The 20711-nt window shown below is 35.0% G+C and overlaps 2 protein-coding genes across 2 annotated transcripts in view; one reads left to right on the forward strand and one right to left on the reverse strand.

Annotated features, from left to right (window-relative positions):
• LOC116768863 (soluble guanylate cyclase 89Db-like) overlaps positions 1-4208 on the reverse strand; it is an 8593-nt gene extending 4385 nt beyond the window's left edge. The window contains exons 1-7 of the mRNA XM_032659709.2: positions 3723-4208; positions 2471-2548; positions 1634-2334; positions 1378-1571; positions 1159-1283; positions 531-662; positions 138-239 (exon numbers count right to left, since the gene is read on the reverse strand). Coding sequence (XP_032515600.2) covers positions 138-239; positions 531-662; positions 1159-1283; positions 1378-1571; positions 1634-2334; positions 2471-2548; positions 3723-3764 — 1374 coding nt within the window. The 5' untranslated portion in view covers positions 3765-4208. The remainder of the gene's footprint in view (positions 1-137; positions 240-530; positions 663-1158; positions 1284-1377; positions 1572-1633; positions 2335-2470; positions 2549-3722) is intronic.
• Positions 4209-8344: 4136 nt separating this feature from the next.
• LOC116769212 (collagen alpha-1(I) chain-like) lies at positions 8345-20705 on the forward strand. The gene is made up of 25 exons (XM_032660252.2): positions 8345-8376; positions 10484-10639; positions 10713-10751; positions 10833-10871; positions 11440-11571; positions 11857-12026; positions 13055-13172; positions 13300-13424; positions 13577-13783; positions 13898-13996; positions 14090-14386; positions 14800-15267; positions 15603-15764; positions 15864-16061; positions 16142-16286; positions 16384-16644; positions 16980-17113; positions 17371-17640; positions 17735-17950; positions 18055-18343; positions 18531-18716; positions 18794-19015; positions 19174-19343; positions 19421-19642; positions 20254-20705. Exons 2-25 carry the CDS (start codon positions 10489-10491, stop codon positions 20398-20400), a joined length of 4467 nt encoding a protein of 1488 aa, XP_032516143.2. The 5' UTR covers positions 8345-8376; positions 10484-10488; the 3' UTR covers positions 20401-20705.
• Positions 20706-20711: the final 6 nt, after the last annotated feature.

A 20711-nucleotide genomic window follows, 5' to 3' on the forward strand; every position in this document is an offset into this window, starting at 1 on the left:
AAAGAAATTCGGACTGTTTATTGCTGGATCTAGGTCCCTAAAAGATATGAAAGTGCATCGGTAGTGCGTCATACGAATAGGAATTATACACTAGATTTAAGATCTACTCCTTATAACTTAAACATGGTTCTTAGTACCTTGTCCCACGTGAAGGTGATTTTAGGTTTTCTTAATCGAAGTATTTCATTGATTGGTGATTTTAAAATCCTATTGTGTGGTCCTCCCCAGGCTTCCATTAACTGAAAACGAACAGCAATTGTACTTAAATAAATCTCGGCCATCGATTTTTATTTTCAAAGAAGTTACCTTGTTTTTTTTTATTAATTATCCAATGCTCAAAGACTTGTTTCTTAATCATATGTTTAGTAATAAAATAAATATATTGGAATCAGTTAGTAAGTTATGTTTACAATTGATTAATTTAGACTTTGACAAATATTGACAAAGTTTATACATACCAAAGGTTAAAGAATTCAAATACTTTTAATAAGATACAAGTGGTATTATAAAAGTATCTTAAATATTTGTACCTTATCCCCCGCTTGCATAATCTTCATTTTTCTATCTAAGAGAACTCCGAACGGAAAGAGTTGGAGAAGGAGACACGCTGGCACTGCTGGTAGGAGGCATGGCAGGGACTTACGATGCATCAGGGATTGCACCTAGGAGTTAATGAGAATAGTCTATTATTTATATATTGAATGATAATTTTTCTACATTAATTTTGTACTCTAGCGGTATTATAAAACTTCTTTCCATTTCTTCAATATTAGAAAAATATATAAAGTATCATATTAATAAAAATTCTTAGTTTATATTTGGAAGCCAAAGACGATTTCAATTTTTAAACTTTCAATTTTCAACTTTTAATAGAAAACCATCCAAGGAATTTAAAGTTGTATATTTTGAGTACGTTAGTTATTTGATTTTGGACAAAATACGGGCTCTATAATCTAGAACAGATAAGTTCATGTTGATTGTAAGAGAGCCAAAGTACAGCTGTTATACGCATTGTTTTTTTTAAATATACTTTTAAATTTAATATTATCTTTAACTAGATTACGATCTTATCTGTCTTTGTATCATTGTGTGACATAATAATAATACAACATTTTTTAAAACACGTCGTTGAATTTTAAAGAATAAAAAGGTACTTACGTAATCACTATTATCAAACTCGAGTCTTAGCACAGCGACGTAATAATTTCCCTCCACACTTTCCTTCACTATAGACACTTTCAATTTAAGTGAAAAAATATCCTCAGCTATTTCGTATAACTGGCCTGTTGGATAAACAGACATATATTAATACTTTTAAATTATAATATCATTTAAACATTTATGAAATGAAATGATTGTGTAATATTACAAGCCTACCCATAAGATAGTGTGTGAATCCTGTCCTGCCGCTGCTGTATACCAGTTCAGCGCCATGGATGTGAGCACGAGTCAGTTGCATGCTGGGAGATCTCATGCGAGGAAACGTGAAGCGCATCCGCTGGTGAATATTGTCCACTGATTGCAGAAACGTGCAGAAGTAACGGCCCGTAGCCCGTATCATGGTGTCGTAACTGAAGACGGATAAATTATAAAGAGTCTGTAATTGTAAACGAGATAGAGCTCATGCACTTACCCGTAATTAGAGAAGAACTTAACGAAACACCGTCCGAAGAAATGCATGACCTTGTCACTTGTACTGAACTTTTCTTTTAATACACTTAGTTTTTCAGCGCTGACACAATTAAGGCTATTCAGCCTTTGCTTGATTGGAGTTCCGGAACCACGCCGACGGTACAAGTCAATTGTGCAACTGGTTTTTCTTAAAGACGGTTTTAGGGAACTTCGTCTTCCTTCTGAAGCTTCTGGAACCGGAGAGGTGCAACCTGAGTTCTCTGAGGCTTCGACATTATCAGATTCAGGTATAATTTCTTCTGTGTTTAATTCAATATCCCTCAGTCTTTCTAAATGAACCCCTAAACTTCTACGATCACGAACATTTATTGGACATGGTAAGCTGGGCTCTGCGTCTTCATTAATTTTGTCAGTGGAAAGACCAATGTGAGTGGGAGACCGTATTTCTTCTGAGGAAGTGTAAGCATTAATTTCCTTTTTTGTTGCAGCTGTTAGAGCATTTGTTGCTGATATGGGACATTTGTAGGCTTGGCTTCTATTGTCACCATGCACCGAAGAACTTCGCCAGGTCGGTTTTGATTTAATAGAGAGTTTCCTTGGCGCCGGACTGCTAGGAGTAGATACACAGGGGCTGTTTGGATCCTGTGTTAAAAACCTTGCTAGAGCGCTCGCAAGTCGCAACATAAGCGCATCTGGATATTGCTGCAAATAATAAAATGAATGTCAGAAGTATATTTAGACTAATCTTTACAAACGCCACAAAAAATTTGATAACTTAGCTAAAAACATATATTATATTTTAATTTTTTTTCATACTTATTATGTATATGACACGCACCTGTCTCGTTATGAATATTGTATTCCTTGCTCCAGATTCCCTGAGGATCGTCTCCCATATTTCCTCTCCACATTCTTGCTATAATCAGAATTGTTTTTAAACAACTGGATGTTTCTATTATGTTTTATTAGACCACACGCGGAGTTTAATCATCTATAGATGGTTGACTGAATAGCGTCCTTGCTAGATAAGGCGAGTAATAACAATACAGTAATAATTGTATTAAAAGTAGTTGTATTCCTTTATGAATTTATATACATAAAGATATGTTTAGTCTAGATTTTTTTACACTCTTTTTATTGTATTCAAATCTAAGGCACGTTCTAAAGGCGTTTCAATATGATAATAAGCTAACCTTTTCCTTTTCAATGTATAAGTTGATTTGAGAATATATTTTCTTAATAACATCAATGAACAAATATTAAAAAGGCTTCTAATTATTAATTCTAATATTTCTGAACAGTAAGCCTTTTATTAGGTGTAATAATTAAATCTTATTTGTTAATCATTATCACGGCAGACGTTGCTTGTAAAGGCATAGTAGGTATATAGTAGTATATATATATATATATTTAATATATAATGTATATTTTATATATATATAGTATGTATATATATAAAAACTACATATTCCCGACGTTTCGGTTACTTTGAAGCAACAGTGATCACGGGCAGACGAAATATCACGTCACGTAACTGCAAAGTAACCGAAACGTCGGCAGTATGTACATCGTTTTTTAAAATAATAAAATACGCGTAGTAATCCGAATATATTAGTTACATTTAAATGAGATAAATTACATAAAGAAATAGATTTAATTTTCATTATTTTCATGTCTTATTTGTATAAGATAAGGCTTTATTAGAAAATTAAAAATTTATTAGCAAAATTATATGGCAGTCTTAGTGTAACTAATTGTAGATGTAAGTTGTACGTGCGTTAAAGAATGAGCAAAATATTGGGACTGATAATTTTAAAACAATTAGTTTTAAGCTACAAAGTTAACATTATCTACAAAGTATTATATTTATTATAATTTTCATAGTATTATAAATTCTTTTAAATGTATATTCTTCTTTTTGTTATTACTAAAAAAGTTTTTTTTTTGTACTCCATTTCATATTTTGGTACAAAATAAAAATATTTAGAATATTCTTTTACGGATTTCCTTAATTTATTTTAAACTATTTATTATATATAGATAAAAAAACACTTTAATATGTAAGTAAATATCTTATAATCAGAACATACCACGATGAAGTGCTGCACGCTCTCGAGTAACCAACCGTACATTTTACATAAATTATGGAAAACCAATATCACTATTAGATAATTCTGAGGCTTTTATTTGAAGGCTTACGCGGGCGCTGTGTAAGGCTTTCGCTCTGTCACTGAGCTGAGTTTAGGGGTGTAAGTATGTATTAATATTCACTGAGCGCTGTCCATTGTCTACCATATACAATGTAATGACAATTTACAACATCATGTGTGCGAGAATTTTTAAAATGTTTTTTTTTTTTGCATTTTTAATAATGTTACATAATGTAGAAAACTAACTCCTGTTCGATGTGATCGCTTTGGTTCGGGTCTGAATTGGGTTTGGAGGGTAACGAGTGACGTTTTTTTAATTCAATAGATACATATTTGTCGCTTGTGTTGTGTGAATTTGTACGAAATGGATCATTTATGTTTCCTCCTTAAATATATGGATTGTCGTTATCAGTTGTAAACTACGTATTATATTATTCTACTGGATGATCTACTTTACCACAATAGTCAAATTTCATTAACACCCATCCAGTAGATTTTGTTTTAAAGTGTAACAAACATCAAACATGTTCACAAACTTTCACATTTATTAGTGGGAAGGCTAAATTCAATTGGCAAATTGCGTACCACTAAAATCTGAATATATTTCGAGAGTGCTATCGGAACGAATTTTATCCTATCCTAATATTTACTGAAAGACCAATGAGGGTCGTATTTTTCTGTCAAATCCTTTAATGAAACATTCCGTTCACAAAGAACTTCGAGTCGGCAAAATCCTTGAAAATATTACTTCTGATATAAAACGTAACTTGTACAAAACGTTACAATCTAACAATGAGAGATTGGCGTGTTAAATTTTTTTGCTTAAAGTTTCAAATGAAAATTTATCTATAAGGTACGTAAGAATTGATAGTCGATTTCCAATACGTATATATAAAAACTATTAAAAAGGAAAAAAAAATAATAGGCTATCAATTACATGTATATGTGTAATATTTTCAATGTACGTAGGTACTATTTTTTTTCTGGCACACATAACAACCATATCTCACCTGTCATCTCTTATTGCATTAAAACACATTATTTCCATTTGCCGCGCCTAAAAAACATGGCTCTTTTATAAGATGAAAATTTATTAAAGGATAAATCCTATTTTCATGTCATATATAGGTATATATATGTAACGAGTAAATGGTTCAAATATATATTGTTCCTTGTGTTATAATATTTGTTCAGCTAGATATCGTTTCGTGACTTATTTAGTTTCGTAATTTTTTGTAAGGTACATACATACATCCAACTCGTCTTAAGGCTTGAGTGTTGAAACGTATTGATTTTTTGTTTTAAAAAATATGATAAGTTTTGACTTAAAGTCAAATCTGTGGTTCCAAGTTTTAATTTAAAAAAAATTTAGAACACGTTATTATTAACATTTGTAGCCATGAATAAAATTTATACTGTTGGTATTCATTTTGACGGAAAAACTTTTGGTAAGTGTACTCGTATTAAGGCTTCAAATTAAATAACGTTGAACAAGGAATAGTTAGTTCATTGGCTTCTTTCCTTAATATTGTACACGGCAAAGTCTAATTAGAGTCAAAATAGTATTTTTCTTATACTTTTGTTTTCAGTTATTTTTTTTTATTGAAGTATAGCCTCCATAATAAGATTATTAATTATTAACTTCAGTAAGGTTTTATGGTTATTGGTTTGGGTTATTTCATTATTTAAAAACCACTACATAACAAATTTTTCACTTGACAAACAACTTAATATACTATACATAAAAATATTATAACGTAAGACAGCAATTATTTTAAGTATTTATAATCTAAATCTGCGTTTCAATGAAGAATATTTCTTAGGTTGCGTATTTTTAGTAGTAAATAGTCTCCGGAGGTCTTCATTAATGGGTATAAAATTTATAGTACTGAAGATGGATCTTTTTGTACTATCCCTTCAGACAATTAAAGTGAACATTGCAGTAGCAGAGGACCAAATTTATAATTTCTTACATAATAACAAATAAGACTCTTCCTTCTTTTATATTCCTTGATAGAAAGCACACCAAGAACGCCAAGCTCTTTTTGTATAGACCGTTAAATGTGAAAGGATGAAAAGATATCCTTCTAGGAGTTATTCCGATACATCACTCTCCTCCCAATTCTACATACAGCCTTACGTAACTTTGTTCTTACCATTACGCAACCTCTATATTTTATTATCCCACTCTCCACTGTTTGTAAGTAACTATATCTGCTTAGCAATAACGTTATGAACAGATTTCTCTGAATCAAAATATGATGTCATGTAAATATTGCAGCCGAGTGGAGAATTGGTTCAGTGGAGTATCTACATCAGTTGAGACAATTGGTGTGTCCTTCGAAGGGCGATCTATTCGGGTTAATGTCACTTGAATTTAACCCATGACCGTAATGTATGATGGACTAGATAATATTATTATTAATTTTACAATAAATTTGGATTTTGAAAGCAATAAAAATTAATAGTTTTCTTTTCTACGATGGATTTGTTGACAGATTTGAAATGGTTTTAAGAATTTAATTAATAAATGTTGACATACATTATTAAGGTAGATTTATAATTTAAAACCTGAACAGCTTTGTATAAGATCGCAGTAAGGATTATTAAAGTTATCAAAGCGGCGTCAGATCAAGGTGTCAGACCAAATGAGTATCAAATACTATCAAGAAATGTCACCTCAGTTTTATATAAAGATATAAAGACATTAAAATTGCTTCCAAGATAAGCGTAGCAAAACGGCATTCAAATATTTTTAGTAGACAGTTCAGAAATTGCTTCATAAAGCAACGAATTCAGAGCGTCGCGCCACAGCCATAAAGCCTTTGTACAGTAATTTTTATCTCAAGCCTTCAGAGTTTGTTTGTTTTTTAAAATGTTGATACGATATTAAAATGGCAACAATGTCAAAATCGTCCACTTAGTTTTAGCCCTTTAAATCTCATATTTAGACTTCTCACTTAGATGACAAATCAGTATTAAAATGGAAGTTTTTTAAAATAAGTAGTTAAAGTTTCTATAAAATGTGTGTAATTTAGAGAAACTTAAAAAAAAAACTTTGAATATATTGTTTTATTTTCATGGCTTATAAATAGCATAGCTTTTATAGCACCACGATCTTATAATTAATATCTTTATCGAAGAAAATGTGATTATTTTGCGGTTTTAATTGAACAGTCTAATTGAGACAGTTTTTCGCATTAATCGTAGCGAATAGAAAATTTGCTGGCTACTTGAAATCCTTTATTTGTTTGTAACTAATAATTAAACTAATCACTATTCTATTTCACTTAATTTTCTCTTTAAGTTTTCTAGTTTGTTATTACCCTCGTTGCTGTGTGATTCTGAAATGTCATTGAGGAACGCTCGATACTTTTGTAGATAAACAAAAATTACTTAAAGCTTATTAAATGGGAATATGTAAACAAGATGATAATATTTCAAAATTTAAATTATTTCATTCGCATGTAGCTCGTTTTCCATTTATGTTGATTGCGATGTAGATATTTATATCGTAAATCAACCATTATAACTGTCACCGACCTTATTCCTCACTATTTCTATGTTAAATTTTATGTGTTTGTGCCTCAGAGTAATAACCGCAGCAAAATGTAGAGTAAAAAGTATATTAATTTTCTGTATGTTTCATTTAAACTTTAATTTTTTTTTAATTTTAATTCTTTCACATTTCCCAGATTTATTTCTCCTATTCGATTATATCTCAGAAATATTTTAAAATTACAATTGTACAATCTTAGACAGATTATCATAATTTCAAACCTGTATTTATAACGAACAAATTTATTGTTGAAATGCATTTCAGTATATTTTTTATATAAATAGATTTAATATATTTGCATTTAATTTACGATTGATTGGTTATTTTATTTATTGCCAGATTATTTCCATGATCGAAATGTTCTGTGATTGTGTCTAATAGAGAGGCGAGTGTTACGTTGACCCTTACATTAAAAAGTGTCATTTGTCTAAGAATTGGTTTCGTGGACGCGTTCGCTGGACCGCACTAAATACACATTAGATCACGACCTACATTCTATACGATGGACCGCTTAACATTTGGTATGCTAAAATATAATTTGTTGTAATTAATATATTGCATATGAATAAAGGGTAATAAATTAATAATTTTCGTAACGAAAAGAAATTAATTCGTTTTTATTATAAGTGAGACGAAACCTCTCAGCGTTTCATGGATTCACCGTGCGTGTCCGGGTCCATCGCGCTGCAGGGCGAGGAGCTTCAACAGTGACTGGGACTTGCGACCCGGGTGTAGGTTTAAGAGGCCTTATCGAACGCACGTTAAACGCTCACCTCCACTGTCCAAGCTCCTCTCTCTACCTGATCAAATTTGAAATGTTTTACTAGGGCTGCCTTCGACGCACGTTCCAAGAAAGAAATTTATTTACTTATTATTTAATATTCGGGTTGTATAAGATGTAAATGTTCCAAACCCCTGTATTCCTAGATTTCGGTGCGTACAGTTGATGCGTGCGCGCATATTTATTGGTACCTCGATATCACAGGCGCTATTGTGGCGCGCGGGCGGGCCGCGCTACTTACGCACAACACGTAGGTGAGAAAATTTTAATATACTGAAAAAAGCATGTTAAACTTTCATCACTGTTAAGATTAACTTATTTGTTAGTGGACATGTCTAACGAAATACATGGCAAATACTTTGTGATATAAAAAATGACTAACATAAGCATTACAAACCGGTTTTATTCGTGACCTCGTCGTGAAATAAAAATAATTTAAAAAAAATAGCATGTGTATAGAATAAGCTGAAAAAATAATTAAATAAAGGTAGATTAAGTATTACTAACTCCATCTGAATTAGCTTGGGCTGAGAGAGAAAGATATACAAAAAAAACTTTGTCACTGCCATTTTATACGAATAATATGAAGGTAAAAAGCTGACAAAAGTCAATATATATATTAATTCAAAAAAATGTATAGGAATATAATTTTATCTGTAAGATTGAATTTATTTATTGAAATGGTATTTGGTCAGATAATAGCTATACATACCCTGTGAGTGTTGTCAGACCTCAGTTTGATTACTTCTGAATCAAAAGTATCTTTTCTCTCCGAGGCTAAATTTTTCTGGGAATCTCAAAAATAAAATTAGAAAAGTTTGGAACGAGATAAAGTAATACGTGGAAAAGAAAATGAAAATCCTTGAAAAAGGTCTTCATATTACTTAAAATGATTTTTTTGTGGTTGGCATTTTCTGTTATAAAGTGTTTTCTAGCCAAAATCCAATTACGTCTATGACGATAACAAACATGATTTTCATAGGAAAATATTTTTTTTTGGTTTTCTGACTTCTGCGGAATACAGAATGTATATAAGAAATGTGTTTTGTAATAGTTTTAGATACAATCATCCGTAAAAACAAGATTTTGACAATTTGTTCATAATTAAACTTACTTTATGAGAAACAAAAATTAAAAAAAATAGTAATCAGTTTTGTTAAAAGTAATTTTGTTTTTATCACGTAGGTACTTTCAATAATTTTTATTTATATTTTTAATTATGTTTCCGTAAATTTTCATTCTGAAATTAGTCAACATTAACAAAATCATTTGGTAAAATCATTAATTATTTTTATACTAAAAACGAGAGAGACTTTTGTAATCAATATATTATTTTAGGCGATTTTTATAGCATGACTAGTTCCTTGTTAAATATTGTGAAAACCATAATATAGAAGATAATTTTAACTGCGAAAAAATTTTAGTAACCTCTCAAACATCACACAAATAAGACAAAATTACGCATACTTACTACTGTCTAAAGCTAACTATACATATCAAATAACTTACAATCTTCAACTTCACATAGTTAATAAAATAAAAAGAGTATCCATGAAAAAAATACAATACATTTTAATATTGAACAAGTACGAGAGTGAAGCCGTGATCACAATTAGTATGTAGTATTAACTAGACTATATTAAAATAGATACTAAGAATAGCTAGATTAAAATTGTAATTTAAAATAGTTGCCAGCACAATAAATACTTGAACTAACCTAATTGAAATGGCTATACCTATTTATGTGTTATTAATCATAGACGGCTTCATCTGGTCGTTTGCATACGAACAATTTAAAACACCACATTCCATACAATTGATAGGTCGAAATAGTAAATCAAAATATAAAGTAGGTGAGGATGCTACGGATACAATTGGTAACAAACATAAGGTCGAACTGTTGCTAAAATTAATTACAACCGTCATTTGACTCTGTCAACTTTATTCAGACATATGCTCACATTGTCACTCCAAAACGGTCACTGGCACAATTGGAGATATAACATTTCTCTGGGTGTTGCCCTAATTTATTAAAACGCCGAGAATTTGATAGACTCCTGGGAATAACTGGTTAGAGAATACAATTGAATTGATGGTAACTCGCTAAATAGAAGTTTTAATTTAATGGCTAGAATAGGACATTGATTTCTTAATTACTTATCATTCTTGTTCTTAAGAGATCTTCATTCGCTATTTTAAAAGTTTCATATTGATATTCAGTATATTAATTCTCTTAAAAAACACGATGTATCTTATTGAATGTTTGGAAATTATATTTAATTAATTTAAAATGTTAAATCGAGTGTCTATCATTTATTTATTTATTTCTATGTTTTATTTTAGTGGTTGTCATATTTTCAGGTAAAATGTGGCAAGTGTCAGTAGTTTGGCTGGCGGTGCTGGCGCTGCCAGTGGCTTGCAAGGACCTGGTAGAGGTCCGAGAGGAACTGCCCCAAGCTCAAGAACCAGATCTCGTGAATTATGATGATTATAATCCGTTTGGAGAAGATGAAAACGGTATGTTGATATCACATTTATAAGAAGAAATTCCTTGCTCTATCTTTGGTCTTAAAATGTTTTTCGTTTCCAGCTATACTTGCAGAAAGAGACTTCACTCAATCGACCACTGGTAAGATTTATTTAACTTTTTACTTAGATTATTTGAATTATTATCTATTATATTTTATAATACTCTATGTTAATTTTAAAGCAACTCCGACTCGACGTCCTCCCGCGCCGCCCACGAGAGGTATGAACACCTTTTTTGCTCTATTAGAATCGATTGAAAAATATATAACACACAAGAAAATTGGGTCTTTACTTATATTGTATATCTATTTACACACACACAGATATATATATAATATAATCTTTATCTTGATATTTATTTAATTATAAAGGGTAGAAACTAGAAACAGAGGTTCCAAGAAAATTAAGAATCTTACTTATATGTATATTATAATAAGAATAAAACATATTAAAACTTATAACCTATACCTAAGACTACATGATTGCCCCGATGCTAGTACAGCAATCCCATTCCATTGCTTGTGTGGTATCAGGAATCTTCTAGTTTACACGGCTTGGCGTTCGTTCCGCGGAGTCAGCGGCGTCACTCGTTATATGATATTTTATCCATACAACGATGTTGGCCCGGCGATGTTCATATAATTTTTAATATATTGGGCTTACGTAACAATTTCACTAAAATACTTAAAAAGAATGAGAGACTACTTACAAAACGTTTAAAATATGTGCTACGGAACCAATTTCAAGATGTTATGTTTTATTAGTGAAACAATTTGTTTTGGTTACAGCGCCATCAGCCAGATGTTTCGACATAGGACGCTCGTTCTCTGAAGGGGAAACCTGGAAACGAGACAACTGCACGCTCTGTCAGTGTTATAACACTCGTATCAATTGCTCTGTGCTGCCATCTTGTCTTTTAAGTAAGTCATCAAATTAAGATCATCATTCTTTAGTGAGCTTAAAAATGAGAATATTTTGAATGCTACTCAAAAAATTACATATTATTTTTTTATATTATTAATCAATAAGTAGAAAATATTTTTCTTTTCTGTATTTATCAGAGATCTCCTTCTATTGATCTATTTACACGATAAACTAACTTTGTTTACAATAAAATATGTTAGTGATATTAGTATTATGTTTCATAAAAGGATAAATTATCTTTATACGTATGTGTTGTAATTTTATTGCACTTGTAATTGAAGGCCCGGGCACGATCCGTCCAACACCATTGGTACCGCCGCAATCTCCACCGGTTCGTGGCATGGCTGGGGAGGCTGGGGCCGACGGACCCCCCGGACCTCCAGGGACCCCTGGCGTTAATGGAGTCCCTGGGGCACCTGGCATTCCAGGACCGGTCGGACCAATGCCTGATGTAAGTGGTGACATGAAAGAGAAAGCAAAATAATCATTTGTTCCATAAATAATGTCGGTTTCCAATGTTCAATTTGTTCATTAAATATTAAATAATGATATTAAAGTAAGCAAGTAACAATGCGTTTAATAAGACCATGTTTCGGCAAGGCAAGGAGCTGTTCACTTCTACTCGATGTTTCGCTTCAATCTCGTTTAATTCGTAATTCACTATTCAGCAACTATTATACACCTTTCCTGATGATTTGAAACCTTCAGGTGTGGTATGCTAATGAAGTAATGAGATCTTACACTTTCGCGAGTATTCATTTCAATGAAACTAATATTTTCGGATCACTACGCGTAATTTATTATTTTAACGGGCAGACGAGATATTTGCCGTGATCACGGTTGCTGCAAAGTAACCGAAACTAAAATAAAATACTCTTAGTAATCCGAAAATATTAGTTTCATTTAAATGCTAAGGAAGTGAGTCCAATGGAATCTGATAACGGCGAGTGCTGGCACTAGGTTATTTTTATATTCCTTCCCTTGTACCGTCAATATTTTTCACAGGAAAACGATCTGAGTGCTTACGATCTTCAAGATTTAAATCGCTACAATAAAAACGATTAAACTAACGCTGTGCCTTCCACTCATCTGTCTCCTTCCCTTCAATTTCACACATTTTGTGTCTGCCCCGGTTGATTTAACTTTCGTTTCCAATAAAGACTTCACACACTATAGACGAGATTCATGTTTATATTTTATAGCACTACATTTTACTACTATTCATTTTAAAAGCTACTGCGTTGTCAAAAACAAAAAGGGAATTTTAAAAGGAAGTAAAACAATTGTCCCCTTTATAGAACTACATTAGTGATAATAAATTACGAAATTGATCACTAGCAATTCTCACATATGAAAACCGTCTTTGCTTATAATACTCCCCTGTACCAATGGGTTTTAGGATTCATGAGAACTGGTGTTGAAGATAACTTTGTTCATAAAAATAATTTATAGTTATATAAAGTAAATATATTTTGAAAGGTAAACGCCTACCTGGCTCAGTTAGCAGCTGCCGCCGGTGGTGACAAAGGTCCTGCCTTCGATCCATATCACTACATGCAAGCACCTGTGGGAGTTCCAGGGGTTAGGGGAATTCCAGGTACAAAATTTTGTATACCAACACTTTACCTCTTATTTTGTGATTTTAATACAGGAATGTATTTATTTTACATCGAAATCACTCTAACTTAGATAATTTGACTTATTATAATCTTCTATGACATTAGGGCCCCAGGGTCCTCCGGGACCTCAAGGATTTCAAGGCCCCCGAGGTGAACCCGGTGAGCCTGGATTGCCTGGTCCACCAGGAGTTGCTGGTGAGAGAGGTCCTCAAGGGCTACCCGGAAAAGATGTAAGAAATCTTTTTTAACTATAAACCCATAGGATATACTTTCTTCTTTAAATAAACAGTTGGAGTTGACTGCGACAGCTTCTATTTATATTATTAGAAAGCAATTTCTTAAAATCTCTTTATCAAAAACCTAAATCCATATGTTAATTCAGGGATCACCGGGAGAAGATGGGGAGCCTGGTCCAGCCGGTGCTGTCGGCCAGCCAGGCCAGAGAGGAAGCCCTGGTATACCTGGTATTCAAGGATTGAAGGGACATCGTGGCTTTGACGGCAAGGACGGTGCTAAGGGCGAACAAGGTTTGCCTGGAGAAAAGGGCCCTACTGGCCTCCCTGGACCTATGGGCCCAAATGGACCCGCGGTGTGTTTTTAAGTTCATAAATATATCTTTTTTATTGTAAATTAATATTCATTCTTATCTACCTGATAAGTGTTTGATAATTTAATTTCATCGAATGGTTTATTGTTATATCAGGGTCCTGTCGGACCGAGAGGAGAAAGGGGCCGTGAAGGCCCTGCTGGAGTTCCGGGTATAAGAGGAGTTGACGGAGCTCCAGGATCACCGGGACTAATGGTGCGATTTAAAATTTATTTATATTCGGCGACTTATAGTATGTTAAATATTATAGTTTATTAATATATGACTTTTTTCTTTTACCATTTTTAGGGTAATATTGGAAAGCCTGGCGCACCTGGTTTTCCTGGATCCCCCGGCTTGAAGGGCGAACAAGGAGCAGTCGGCCCAAAAGGCAGCCAAGGAATGCAAGGTCCACGAGGGGAGCCAGGACGTAATGGACAGTCAGGGGAAGTGGGTCCCCCGGGTCTAGCTGGTAGAGATGGCACACCGGGAGAAAAAGGGGTACAAGGACAAACAGGCGCTGCCGGACCTCAAGGATTTCCGGGACCTCGTGGTACGCCTGGAGTTGCCGGTGATCCTGGGTTGCCAGGGACGAAGGGAATGCCAGTAAGTAGAAGCGAATAGGGCTATTAACCGTCTAACTAGTTTTACTTATATTTTATTAAAATACTGTCGTTCACCTTTAATGTGATCGATAAAATAGGTGAACATCACGTTGAATAAAGAACTGTATAATATTTTTGAAGAAACGTAAATATATAAATAGTTTATTTAAATATATTTTCTTCCTTTGCTCTCAAATTTAAATCGACACCAAGGTATTTAAAATGATGTGCTCGAACGATTAACTGCTGTAAACTCAAAATTACACATAGGCGACGTTTTTTCGTAATTAAGGTTCATGTTTCATTCATGTTTGTTCAAAGAAATTATAAACTCGACTCTTAGTGGTAAGATTACATATAAGTTATATTTGTCATAATAAGAATATTGATCATATAATCTTATTTTTATTTCAGGGCCAGCCAGGAGATAGAGGCCCTAAGGGTGAAATTGGCTTAAGAGGTGAAATTGGCGCACCAGGTCCGCGTGGTATGCCAGGAAGCATTGGACCTGAGGGTAAAAGGGGAAAAAGAGGTTTGAGGGGACCACCGGGAAACTTAGGACCGCAAGGAGATAGAGGGTTACAAGGATTAAGAGGTTTGAATGGCGCTGACGGTCCAATGGGTCCAAAAGGTCAAACCGGGGAAAGAGGCGCTGTTGGTCTCCCAGGTCCAAAAGGCAGTACCGGCGATATTGGTAGACCTGGACCTCAAGGACTTCTCGGCCCCAGAGGGTTTATGGGCAGACCAGGCATTCCAGGTAAATCTGGTCAACCTGGCGAAAGAGGCATACCTGGTGCAGATGGTAGGCCTGGTGAACAGGGACTTCAAGGACTTCAAGGTCCACCTGGCTTAATTGGAAGTCCTGGCGAACGTGGATTGCAGGTACGACAAACAAAATATTCACCGCTGAAATAATTTTCTTTCATGTTTGCTCAATGAATAACTAAAAAATATTTTACACTTGAAGATAGTGGCATGCGTGAAGAACTTAATCTAGTATTCAGAGGCCAAAATGCCATAGAATTTATTTTGAAAAGGACTTGGTACTCTAACACTGTTGAACTAATATAAAACAACATAGCTAAGAATTAATATAAGACAAATTGCTTTAATTTGCATAAAACCGCTTAGAAATTGTGAGATCCGCTTAAAGGCAATTCACAAACAGAGATACACACACAAAGACATACAAACATATGTATTTTTAATCATTTTAGGGTGAACATGGTAAAGATGGAGATGTTGGACAACCTGGAGCACCTGGTGCTAAAGGAGACGCCGGAAGAGATGGAAGTCCAGGGAGTCAAGGACCGCAAGGCCCCGTTGGTGCAACTGGAGAACGCGGTCCCATAGGGCCTTCTGGACCGACTGGTTTTCCTGTAAGTACAGCATTTATTATCGGTTTTTTACTATTTAAAAGTTACAATTAAGTATAATTGCTTTTTTTAAATCAAAATATATTTTATTATTGGTATTAGGGTTTACCTGGAGCACCAGGATCACCAGGTCCTGCAGGTAAAGACGGAGAACCAGGTGTGTCTGGACCTGCCGGACCACCAGGAGCTACAGGACAAAGAGGTGAAAGAGGTTTCTCAGGAGAAAGAGGCAGTCCAGGTCTACCAGGTGTTGCAGGAGAAAAGGGTGAAGCAGGTGCTCAGGGTCTTGATGGTCCACCGGTAAATATTAATAAAAAAATCAAATCAAGAAAATATTATTATATTTTAAAATAATTCCAAATTTATTTATTTTTATTTAGGGTGCGGAAGGGCCTCGTGGAAGTAAGGGACATCCAGGACCAATGGGCACGATGGGATTACCAGGACTACGTGGTATGTCCGGTTTGCCAGGTGAAAAGGGGGAGAGAGGATCTTCAGGACCACAGGGGCCAGAGGGACCAGCGGGTACATTTAATTTTATTTATTGCTTCAAAGAATAAAATGAAAATAGATATAACGGCGACAATAATCAAGCATTTTCTTTTTCATGTAAATGTTATAGGTCGCCAAGGAGAGCAAGGACCTCAAGGTCCTATAGGCCCTGCTGGACCACCTGGAGAGCCGGCCGAAAGAGGTGAAGCTGGAACACCAGGGATGCCAGGAGAATCAGGGGCACCGGGGTCTACAGGAGAGCGGGGTCACCCTGGTCCTCAGGGCAATAATGGTTTACCTGGTCCTCCAGGATTAACAGGCATGCCCGGCTTAAAAGGGGATAGAGGCTATGCAGGTCCCAAAGGTCAACAAGGAGCTCAAGGAAGTCCAGGTTGTGATAAGTCCTATACCCAAAAACATTAATTTAATAAGTTGTTTTAAAAATTTTTGTGCAATTAGTAATCGCTAGTAAAGATTGAAGGACCGTTATAATGTATTGTTACATACATTTTATAATAGTTAATTTGTTGCTAATTTTAACAACATTTCGGGGTTACGTGTCCACTTTAAAACTATGTTATAAATATTAAATAGTGTTCATATTATGTTCGAATATATATGTATTGTATTATTCATGTCTTAGTTATTTTACAAAATTATATAATATCCTTAAAAAATAACGGCTATTACATTTTTAAAATAATAAGTCATTTTTTTACGATCAAGGGATTTCTGGTGAGCCGGGGCAACGAGGGCTTCCAGGGCAACCTGGAGCTAAGGGTGCTCATGGAGAGCAAGGACATAAAGGTGAAATTGGACGTGCTGGCTTACCGGGAAGACCAGGGGACATGGGGCCGCAGGTTATTGTTTTGTTTTTAATAATACATTATTAGGCGTAAGCTGACATTATTGGGGTATTATATTTCTTTAACCTCTCTGAATGTTTAGAATATAAAGATTTTCGGAAGAATTTTGTGAGGAATAATTTTCTAAATAGAACTGAATAAAAGGTTATGTTCTTTGTTACGGAAGATACTATTCCAAATCAAATCTTTTTCTAGAATAGATCATTAAGTCATGCCATTTCAATTATAAATAATACCTGAACATTGAATAGGGTCCTCAAGGAAGCCCGGGTCTTACGGGGGCTCCTGGGTTACCAGGTGCCAAAGGGTCGACTGGAGATACTGGACGGTCCGGACCACCTGGACCTCAAGGGTTAATTGGACCACAAGGACCAGAAGGTCCTAAAGGCGAAAAAGGAGCTGAAGGAGAAACTGGGCCACAAGGACAGCAGGGTATCCCTGGACAAGCTGGAGAAAGAGGACCAAGTGGTTTACCAGGTTTAACTGGAGCACCAGGACCACAAGGTCTGAGAGGAGTGCAGGTACATTCATATAAGTCAGGTTTATATTTCATAAAACTGAATTTAATCTTTTTTATAAATATTTAAATTTCTTTTCTTGATGCAATATTCTTAGGGAGAAAGTGGAGTTCCGGGAAAACCAGGAGCAGACGGTGCCCCAGGTCCCATAGGCGCTCCTGGACCACAAGGGATGACTGGTCCAATGGGGGAACCTGGACCGGAAGGTCGTCCGGGCAAGCTGGGTCAGCCTGGTATTCCAGGACGGCAGGGTGAAAAAGGTCCTATGGGACAACCAGGACAACCAGGTCCACCAGGATCTCCAGGCGTGCAAGTAAATAGTATTCAAATTTTAGACTTATAAACATTAAACATTAATATTCCACTTGTGTCATTTGTTTGTAGAAAGTTTATTTATACTAAGACTTCTTTTTATAGGGACCTCCAGGTTCCTCCGGACCTCCTGGAGCAACTGGAGAACGAGGACCTAGAGGAGAAAGTGGATCTCCTGGCATAGAAGGGCCTCAAGGTCCATCTGGAAAGCAGGGCCCGCCTGGCATGGATGGTATTAAGGGTGAGCGAGGAGAAAACGGCGCTGATGGACCGAAAGGTCACGCGGGATTGCCAGGGCTCCCGGGTTTGATAGGTACTCCAGGAAGACAAGGTGACAGAGGTTTACCAGGCGTCATAGGACCGCCAGGAAAGGATGGAGACGCTGGACCAAGAGGTATTAAATATATATTTGAGTTATTTTAAAATTTATAAAGAGATTTATAGAACAATTAAAAGATGGTAGTTTAGTTTGACGATTGAGGAACATAATAAATTTGAATTGAGGATTTTGCAATTAGACTCTGATTTGATCACAGTAAAAACATTTTGTTATCATTTCATCAATCACTGTGTTCAACCAGGACCACCTGGCCGTGATGGTAGTCCGGGACCCCAAGGGCCATTAGGTCCCCCGGGAGGTCGTGGTCCTCCAGGAGAGCCTGGACGTCACGGGACACCTGGATCTGCTGGACCTCCTGGACCACCAGGACCTCCTGGAGAAGGGTTGGCATATGATGCTGCTGCAATTGCTGCTATGCTTCAACAAGGTATTTACGTTACTATTAAATCTAAAATCCATGTAAAAAAATCATAAAATATATTAATATTCAAATCTGTATTTAAGGAACGATGAAAGGTCCAGATCCGATGGGAGATGATCCGAACATAATGCCACCAAGGTTCTTCAAAGAAGATATGTCCCCAGAGGAGAGGAAAAGTATTGTAATGAAAGCGTACGAAAGACTCCAGGTTTCTCTGGACAAATTCTTAAAACCTGATGGCTCTAAGGAAGCACCCGCCAAGACATGTGGGGATATCAAATACCATCATCCTCATTTCGAAAGTGGTAAGTGTTAGTTTAATTCGCGGTAGAGTTAATTTTCGTTTATGGTCTTTAGCTAAAGTTAACTCAAAAAATCTGCGTATTGGGATAAACAAATTTCATATTCATCATTTTAGATTTGCTAAGTTAAGTATGGAGGTAACCCTAATATTTTCTATCAGGTCAGTACTGGATAGATCCCAACGGTGGTGATATCAAGGATGCGATCTTGGTGCACTGCGATTTAAGTACTGGCGCTAGCTGTGTATTTCCGAAGCCGATGATGTCGGAGGAACTCGTCCACTCCGAAAGAAACGAGGCGTGGTTAAGTGAGATGGATAACGGGTTCGCTGTAAGTTTAACCATTTTAAAAAACTAATAGTATTTACATAGTTATCAAATTATATAACAAAGTCATTTTATCATCAGATATCTTACAAAGCGGAGCACAGTCAGCTGACTTACCTACAACTGCTATCGGTGAAAGCGGTACAGAATGTCACACTTCATTGTCGAAATATTGTTGGCTACTATGACCCCGCCACTAGGAACTACAAACATGGCCTTAAACTACTGGCCTATAATGATGCCGAGATTCTTCCTAAGGCCAATAACAGACTGCGATATAAGGCTTTAATAGATGAATGTCAGGTAATACCGTTTTTTTGTTGGAATCGTTATAAAAAATTGATTTCTTTGCGCCCATGAACATCTTATACATCATTATTATTGCTAGATCAAATGTAATTTGTTAGGGATGGGAAACTTGCGTTGCCTTTCATGGGAAGTTGGTGAAGGAAAACAATCTTACTAATATTCATAATGTTATAGTTATATGTTGGGGGTCTATTTTTGATTTTATAAACAATCGACAGACGGAAAAAAATTGCTTGATTGAATAATGTTAACAAATAGAAAAGAAACATTTGTCATATAATTTAATTTTAAATTAACTATCGTATAAATGAAACTAGTATTATTCGGATTTACTACGCGGATTTTATTATTTAAAAACTACATAGTCCCGACGTTTCGGTTACTTTGCAGCAACCGTGATCACGGGCAGACGAGGTGTCACACGTCGGGATTATGTAGTTTTTAAATAATAAAATCCACGTAGTAAATCCGAATAATACTAGTTTCATTTAAATGAATACTCGCGAAAATCTTAGATCTCATTAACTATCGTATTTAATTAAACAAAAAATATTTGTCCTAAATCTAGAAATATATTCATTTTGGACTTTGAATGTATCTTTCAGTTTAAATCTCAAGATTGGTCCAAGACGATAGTCCAGTACGAGACGGACAAGCCTGGGCGCTTGCCAGTTCTGGATGTGGCTGTAAGAGACCTGCCCAGAACGGACCAGGCCTTCAGGATTGAACTGGGACTGGCCTGCTTTACTTAAAACGTTAAGATTCCTACACGAATATGCCCACTTAAATAACCTATGGCTTTTGTTAATAATCGGTTCTTATAAAAATATTGACGAGGTTACTTAAAGTTAATTTTGTGGTCAAAATATATATGCAAAGTTCCACAAGATGTCATAACTAGCAAATTAATTCTCATGAATTATATTAGATAGGATAATTTTTTATAAACGTAAAATATATTCCTTTCAGTATAATCCCATTAGACGTATTTAGGTTACACCAGAGTAGCATTTTCGTTATACAACGATTTTTATTATACGTATTAAGAACAGTAATTATAAGT

The sequence above is a fragment of the Danaus plexippus genome, chromosome 5 (genome assembly GCF_018135715.1).
Source record: "Danaus plexippus chromosome 5, MEX_DaPlex, whole genome shotgun sequence".
Classification (NCBI taxonomy): domain Eukaryota; kingdom Metazoa; phylum Arthropoda; class Insecta; order Lepidoptera; family Nymphalidae; genus Danaus; species Danaus plexippus.